General features: G+C 53.1%; 1 protein-coding gene across 1 annotated transcript in view; it reads right to left on the reverse strand.

Moving 5' to 3' along the window:
• Window positions 1–469: 469 nt before the first annotated feature.
• The window catches only part of LOC113405867 (sushi, nidogen and EGF-like domain-containing protein 1), a gene marked incomplete at its 5' end in the record, with an annotated part of 17714 nt that continues 9732 nt past the window's right edge, over window positions 470–8451 (reverse strand). The window contains one exon of the mRNA XM_026647154.1: window positions 470–703. Within this exon, the coding sequence (XP_026502939.1) occupies window positions 470–703 (234 nt within the window). The remainder of the gene's footprint in view (window positions 704–8451) is intronic.

Below are 8451 nucleotides of genomic sequence, written 5' to 3' on the forward strand. Positions count from 1 at the left end.
CTGGGAGTCCGCTGCCTGCCCTTCCGCTGCTTCTTTCTGGGGCCCGGCCGCTAGGCCCGGCCCAGCCAGCCGCAGAGAGCAAACCCCGCTGTCACTGCCTCGGAGGGGCTCGCCGCGAGCAGCGCCAGCCCAGGCTCAGCGCTGGCCCTACCCCTTGCGGGGTGGGGGCAGAAGGCAGCGAGCCCCGCCAGGCGCGGTCCGAGCGAGCTGCAGCCTGGCTCGCCCGCTCAGCCCAGGGGCGCTGCCCTGCCCGGGGCTGCTGGCGGAGCCTGGCTGTGGGCGGGTTGCGCTGAGAGGCCGCGGCGGGAGGGGGGAAGTGCTCTCCCCTCCTCGGGGGAGTTTTATTCCGGTGAGTTGAGGGCGGCGCCGAGGCTCCTGCTGGGCGTGACCGGTCGCGGGTCCGCCTGGTGTGGCTGCCGCGAGGAGGCGGGGGAGACCCTCCCTGTCCCGGGGGCGCCCCGGGACCCGGTCAGTGCAGGAGGCGGGGCGGGCACCGAGCTGCCCTCGCAGCGGGCTGTGCGCGGAGCTTGCCATGAGCAGCGCAGAGCCGCGGCGTCCGCTCCTCCACCATGCACGGGCTCTGCCGCTGCCTCTGCTTTGCGGCCGCGCTGGCGGGGCTCTCCTGGGCCAGCAGTAACTGCTGCCTCTGCACCGCGGAGCTCTCCAAGGGGCCCGGCCGCCAAACTGTCCGCATCAAAGTTGTCTGCAGCGGAGGGAGGGGGGAAAGTTGCGGGCCGCCATGCTGCGCCCTCCCTTGCTCCTCCGGCTGTGCCGCCCCCTCCCCATGGCTCCTCCAGGCGTGCTGCCCTCCCTTGCCTGCAGGAGCCCAGCGCCACCTGGCAGACCAAGCTTCAGAGCGGAGCGTGGGCCCCGCTTTTGGAAAATGTGCTGCACCCCACTAACTACACTACTGGTCTGGGGTTGTTCTTATATTGCTGTAGTACCTGGTATATGGCATGGAGTTCGGCATGCTGGGCTGACCCATGATCCAAACATCCCTGGAGTATTTCCTCTTCTAAGTTAACTGCTGCATATTTAATTTTCCTTATAGCTTTTATTACCCCTGAGCTCCCATCTGTGAAGCACACGTGCCCCTCTGTCCCGATGGTATCTAATTCCTCTAAGGGGGGTGCCTGTATCAGGGCTATTCTTTGCTCTAAAGTAACCTCGGGGCAGTCATGTTTGTTCCCTTTTTCAATTAGAGCGTGGGTCAGCATGTCAGGTCTAGACACGGTCTCCGGCGTGACTCCTCTGTTTATCAATGTGAGGGTCCACTGAGCCATTCGAGTGTTTGAGACCTTGCCCCCAACCGGTTTCCCGGACAGAGTGTACTTTAAAGGGGTGTGGGTGCTTTGGATTGTTCGGGGGGCTGTTCCTGTCAGAGGTTCAAAGGATTGTACTGCCCATACCGCTGCCAAACATTCCCTTTCACACAGATCAACATTTATTTCTGGTCCCTGTAACTTCCTAGACTCGTAAGCTCCCGGCACCAGTTTATCTTCCTCATTCTCTTGCAGTAGAGTAGCTGCTAAGGCCAGGTTGTTCGCTGCTAGTCTAATTAGGAATGGCTGGGAATCGCCAGAGCTTTTTGTTTAAGCACCCTTAGAGCCTCCTCTTGCTCTGACCCCCAGTCCTGTTTTACCTTTTTCTTAAGCAGTTTCCATAAGGGCAATGTAATTTCAGCAGATTTGTAAATATGAGGTCTTAGAAAATGAAACCCTCCCAACAAGACCCGTAGGAAATGTTGATCTGTAGGAGCCAGCGTTTCTAGCAGGGCTCTTACCTTTCCTTGGTCTACCCGCCTCCCTTCCTTTCCTAGAACAATGCCCAGGTAAGTCACTTGAGACCGGACCAACTGGGCTTTGTCTAAGCTAACCTTAAAACCAGTCTCTTGAATCAGAGCCAAAACATTTTCAGTTAACTGTTGCACCTGTGCCTCAGTTTCCCCCCAAATTAAAATATCATCTACATAGGAAAAAAACGAAGGACCAGGCTTGTGGGGTAAGACGGTCTAGTATATCTATAACATGTTTATGAGCTATTGCTGGGCTATTATGAAATCCTTGGGGTAAACGCTGGAATGCCCATTGTTACCCATTTACCGTGAAGGCAAATCTATCCTGTGAGTCTGGGTGCAATGGGATGGCAAAGAAACAATTAGCCAGATCAGTGACTGAGAAGTATTTGGAAGTAGCCTGCACCTTTTGAATTACTTACATCATATCAGCTACTATAGGGGCCATAGGGATTGTGCCTTTGTTAACACGCCTTGTAGTCAATAGTTAAACTCCAAGATTTACCATCTGCCTTGAGAACTGGCCATATGGGAGAGTTAAAAGGGGAGTTAGTTTTTCAAATGACCCTCCGTGTTCTAAGTCCTGGATTATTTGTTGTAACTGTGTTTCAGCCTCCTTAGGACATGGGTATTGTTTTTGAGGCGGTACCAAATCCCCAACAATTTTTACATACACCTGTATTTTCCCACAGTCGGTTTTCTTTTGAGTCCAGACAGTGGGGAATTTTGAGCGCCATTCCTCAGCTTGCTGAATTATTGTGGTGGCAGCTATCGGTCCCCCTTTCGTTAGAGGGATCCTCTGGTCCACTTTTCCCAATTTTTAAATAACCAGTCTGTGCCTAGAATCATTTCACCTGTCATGTCAGGGGTCTGAATCAGCTCTCGTGGGTTCTAAACCCTTGCCCGGAGAGAGGCACTTGTGCCCATTCCCAGCCTGTACTGGGCTTCCCTTGAAAGGACTGCAGTGTGACTTGTTTGATTTTAGTGCCGGCTTGTGGCTGAGTTCGGATGAGTGAGATTGCAGCTCCTGTGTCAATTAAAGCCAAGGTAGGAGCACATGTGCCCTGCTGGATATAAATACATGGTCGGCCCTCTGGGTCCCAAGCGATTTCACTGACGAACCTCCGGCGTGGTGCTTCTACATGTGGAGGAGGTTCAATATCCCGAGGGTCTCCCTATACCGCATCTCCTGGGAATGGGAGGGGGTCCATAAATACCGGAGGAGTAGGAGGAGGGAGAGGAGCGGTCGGGGTGATTATGCTCGCTACTCGCTCCTCCTTAGAAAGTGTCTGAAGTTTAAAAGCTTCTGCCAATAAGTCCTGTGTGGGTGCCCCATGCCATTCTTCTCTATCTGCCCCATGTTGTATTAACACCTTCCAGGCTATGGGGTGAGTGTCTCTTTCAGTTAACTCTTCCTTGCCTGGTCCTGAGGGGTCTGTTTTAAATTTCTGGAGGTCTGGGTACAAATGATCCCTTTGTCTTCCTCCATGATATCCTCTACCCCGAGATCTACCTCTAGTGTCCTCCCCGTGCCCCAGTTATGCCCTTATTGCCACTTTCATTAGAATAAGTAACTGATGGCTCTAATGCTGCAATATAGGCCACTCTGTCCTTTTTTATGGGAGGTGGTAACTATTTGCTGGCCCAGGTCTCTTAGGTCTCGTAATGTGGCAGGCTGGCCGGATCGCCACACTCCCAGTCTTGTTGCATAAAATGGTTGTAAGGAGGCAGTGCATTCTCTTAAAGAGTCAACACTAAATGGCACCAGGTCCAGTTTGGTGGCACTATCACATGCAACTAAGCCAGCCATCATCTGCATGAGACCCCATCGAGTTAGAAAAATTTCGGGGTCCTCATCAGTTTCCTGTGAGATCGCAATGGCTTGGGCCAGGAAATTACACCTGCCCATTAGTTCTGCGATTTTTGTCAAGACATCCATTAGCTGGTAATCCCCCTCAATCCTAAACCTGTCTTTAAATCCCCACATATCTGGGGCTGCACAAATGCTCATTAAGCAGTGCATTTCTTGTGAGTTTAAACCCTCCCTTTCTCCCAGTAAAAGGGCATTAACACTCCCTCTAGAAAAAAAATTCCTGTTTTAAAATCCCCAGCCACTTTACCATGGCCTGGAGATCTTGGTTAAATAACCATGTTACAATGTGTCAGAATTGGTTAGTTAAATTTCAGTAAAATAATTGGTTAAGGTATAGCTAAGCAGAACTTAAGTTTTACTATATAGTTTGCAGTTAATCAGGAAGAAAGGGGGGGAATGGAAACAGGGAATGGGGGTGGGGAAACTGAAATCATGTTTTGCTAAGGGGGGGGAAATGGGAACAGGGAATGGGAACTGGAAAACAGGCAAGTCTCTGTGGTGTCAGAGCTGGAAAGGGGGACACTGAGAAAGAAAACTAAAATTATGCTTGCTAAAAGTTCACCCCAATAAACATCGAATTGTTTGCGCCTTTGAACTTCGGGTATTGTTGCTCTCTGTTCATGTGAGAAGGACCAGGGAAGTAAAAGGGTAAAAGAATAAGCCCCCTAACATCTTGGTGCCATTGACTCGGATGCATCGCATCGAATAGGTGAGTGGCAGCCTGTAAGTCCCCCTCCCCAACAGTCCACACAGTTGCTTAGAGGGGGTATAGCGAACTCTCGTGATGGTAGTTGTGGGTTCCGGCAAGCAGGGGAGAGAACCCAGGCATCCTGGCTCCCAGCTCCTCCACTCTCACATTTGAACTAGAGCAGTGGTTCCCAAACTGGGGTTCGCAGAACGTTACAAGGAGTTCGCCAGAAAAATTTCACTAATGGCGGACAGAGGACCGTGGGCATTGGAGACAGCAGGTGGGACCCGGTTGCAGGGCAGACACTCAGAGCCCCAGGGAGAATGGGGCCGGGCAGTTGGGGCTGGCAGCCCAAGCCCCAGGGAAAGCGGGGCCGGGCAGTCGGGGCCGGCAGCCCAAGCCCTGCCCCCGTCAGCGGGGGAGCCACCAGCCCAAACCCCAGCGCTCCCCATACAGCGCTGGAAGCCCGAGCCCCAGGGAGAGCGGGGCTGGGCAGTTGGGGCCGGCAGCCCGAGCCCTGCCCCCATCAGCGGGAGAGCTGGCAGCCCGAACCCCAGCGCTCCGTGCGGGGCTGGCAACCCAAGCCCTAGGAAGAGCGGGGCCGGGCAGTTGGGGCATCCATCACACTGAGGAAATTTAAACTTAAATCCCTGAAAATATTCATTTTTAGGAGGGGGTTCACGAGATTTCACAGTTTAGTGAAAGGGGTTCGTGGGCTGTTAAAGTTTGGGAACCACTGAACTAGAGCCAAGTGGCTGATGGGCACCCTTTACAGATGGGAGCAACTGGCCTTTGGGGTGACTAGCCTGTGCCAGAGATAGGGATTGAACCCAAGAGTCCTGGCTCCCAGCCCCCCCGACCTAAGCACTAGACCCCCCTCTCCCCAAGTCAGAACCCAGGAGTCCTAGCTTCAAGTGCCCCTTGCTCTGACCCACTAGACCCCACTCCCCTCTTAGAGCCGGAGATAGAACCCAGGAGTCCTGGCTCTGTTTCAGCTGATCATCTCGAAAGAAGGCATCTCAGTCCCCCATTGTGCCATAGCAGGTTGCCCAGATTGTGATGGGGATGGTGCAGACAGGTCTCTGGGAAGTGCTGGTGCCTTTCCTGACCTACTGGAGTCTGAATTTTGAGATTTATCTGCAGTGGATCGGTATGCGGGTATGTACAGTACCATGGGCAAACTCTGAGGTCTCTGGCACCCCTAGAGGGGAAAGGTCTCATGCCCCATTCCCCACCCCTCTGAGCCAGGGAGTCCCTGACCTGGGGCTGGATCAGCGCTGGCGCCCCCTAGTGGGTGTAATCTGTCTCTTGTTCCCTACAGTACATTGCTTCCGGATCCCTCCCCGTGGTCCTGTCAGGAGTCCTGTCTCTTGCTGGTGAGGCGGGCTGGAGTTTGGGGGGGCTGGTGTGGGGTGGCCGGGAGCTGGGGAGGGAGCTGGGCGGTGTGCAAGAGGAGTTGTTGCTGAGTTTTGCACAGCTGCCTAGGGGTGTTTTTCTGCAAATTGTTTTATGGCTGTTTACACATAACCATAAACTTGATCTTAAACAAATAGTTGCCTGGCTTTCATGCTGATGAACGTCCTGGCAGGTCTGAAGGGCCCCTGAGGTGGCTAGAAGTGTTGCCAAGTGTCACAATGTTTAGTTTAGTTTATTTCTTATGTAGACATGTGGCTCTAACTACCAGCCCCCACTTCCTTCCCAGATCTGGAGCTAGAACCAGGTGTTCTGACTCCCAGGCCTTTTGCACTAACCCACTAGACCCCACTCCCCTGCCAGAGCCTCTGCTCAGCTTAGAAAAGAGACGACGAAGTGGGGATCTGATGGAGGTCTATGCACTCATGTATGGTGTGGAGAAAGTGGAATAGGGAAGTGTTATTTATCCATTCACATAACGCAAGAACTAGGGGTCACCCAATGAAATGAATAGGCAGCAGGTTTCAAGCAAACAAACGGAAGTATTTCTTCACACAATGCGCAGTCAACCTGTGGAACTCACTGCCAGGGGATGTTGTGAAGATCAAGTGTAAAAAAAAGAGCTAGATAAGTCCATGGAGGATAGGTCTATCAGTGGCCATTAGCCAAGAGGATCAGGGATGCAACCCCCTGCTCTGGGTGTCCCTAAGCCTCTGACTGCCAGGACTAAGGCTGGGCAATAGGGGATGGAGCACTCAATAATTGCCCTGGTCTGTTCATTCCTTCTGAAGCATCTGGCACCGGCCACTGTCAGAGATGGGACACTGGGCTAGATGGACTATTGGTCTGACCCTGTGGCTGTTTTTATGTTCTCCTGGCTCTGGGAGCAGAGCGTAGGCTAATGCTTAGAGCAGTGGGTAGAGACAGCTTAGCCAAGCACACAGATCTGGCACATTCAGTGGAAAGGCTATGGGGCTGGGATGGGACTGTCATATTAGTGAGTGGGGCAGTGCTGGGTGTAGTAGAAAGAGAAAGCCTAAAGCAGGAACCTGGTGCAAGGCCTGAGGCCTGAACAAAAGTCAGTAAAAGTTAGGGTGACCAGATGTCCCAATTTTATAGGGACAGTCCCGATTTTTGGGTCTTTTTCTTATATAGGCTCCTATTACCCCCCCACCCCCGTCACAATTTTTCACACTTGCTATCTGGTCACCCTAATAAAAGTTATGCTATGAGCAAGAGTCAGGCCCTGTCAAAAGTCAGTGTCCGGTACACGAACTCGGCACCGCTATTGCTAGCATTGCTAAACCACACTGAACACGTGAACACATTCCAGCAGGCCAGCACAAGAACACCCCAGCCTAGCACACTTAACAAAAGTGGTGAATAGTGATACCTTATCTGAAACCTCAGGTGTAAAAGTACAAAGACAGGTGGTGAGTAGGGATGTTTTGTCTGAAACACCAGGAGAAAGTACAAGGGGAAGTATCAAACATGTCATGAAACATGTAAGGTGGTAAGTACGTTGTTTATCCCAGATTGTTTGTCTCAGTCTATAAATGTTGGGCTACCTCGCTTTAACCCTTCAGCTGGCCTAGGGAGCAGTGGAAAGCCCCACCACTGAATGAGCTGGTACATTTTGTCATGGGCATACCCGTGCTAGTGTAACTGTAGACATTGATCTGGGGATCTAGGACCCTCCTTCGTCGGTGTGACGGGGTGAACTCACTCCGCACTGGACGGGGAAGGGTTAACTCCTCACTGTGGGCGGAGGAAGCCAGGTCCCTAATGGACATGCTCCAGGTGTAACAGCAGCATAAGAGGGAGCAGCCCAGCTCAGTCTGGGCTGACCACCGGAGAGGAAGGATATTCCTTGGCGGCTCCCACCCGAGAACAGCTGGAGTCCCGGACCGCGGAAGCCAGAGCTGCTGAGACCCAAGCAGAGGTCTGAGCTACAGGGGAACCCAGAGACCCTGAAGACGCACAGACCGCCACGATGATGAGTAGCACAATAGGAAGTAGCCATTGTCCCGACGATAATCAGCGTGTTGCAGATGGATCCCTGCTGACTCAGTGGCGGACACACTTGCCACTGAAAGGGCCTTGGGCTGGGACCCGGTGGAGCAGGGAGAGCCCAGGTCCCCCTACCCTGGCCGCCACCCCCCAGATGGCAGCCTACACACCCCAACCGGCCAGTAGGCCATACAGCTCCACCCTGGAGGGCAACTGTAACCCTTCTGCCAGGTGGAGCCGGCAGCAACCAGGGCCGGGTTCAATATCTAGGGGTTCCTTTTCAACAATACAACACAGAACTGGCTCGAGCCCCCATCCTGTAACCTGGGGAAAATTAGACACCATCCCTGGGCGCCTCTGAGAGGCATTACTTCCCCACTCGCAAGCACAGTCTGAGTGTAGAAAAGAAATTTTTAATGACAGGAGGGAAGTCACCCGACATTAATTAGGGAAAACGCCACAAGCAGGATTCATAATCATAAAACTGTGCACGGGACACCCACCCCAGAGTGTGTGGGGCAGAGCCTTCCGCCTCATGTCCTTGAGTTCTACAACCAACAGTTCCTTTTCTGTGCCCCCCTCTGCTCCCTCACCAGACCCCACTCACAGGAGTTGTCCTTGGTCAGTGAGGAGCCAGGGTTCAGAGGTGCATCTGTGTGAGTTCAGCTCCCA

The sequence above is a fragment of the Terrapene carolina genome, unplaced genomic scaffold (genome assembly GCF_002925995.2).
Source record: "Terrapene carolina triunguis isolate 2854851 unplaced genomic scaffold, T_m_triunguis-2.0 Scaffold51374, whole genome shotgun sequence".
Classification (NCBI taxonomy): domain Eukaryota; kingdom Metazoa; phylum Chordata; order Testudines; family Emydidae; genus Terrapene; species Terrapene triunguis.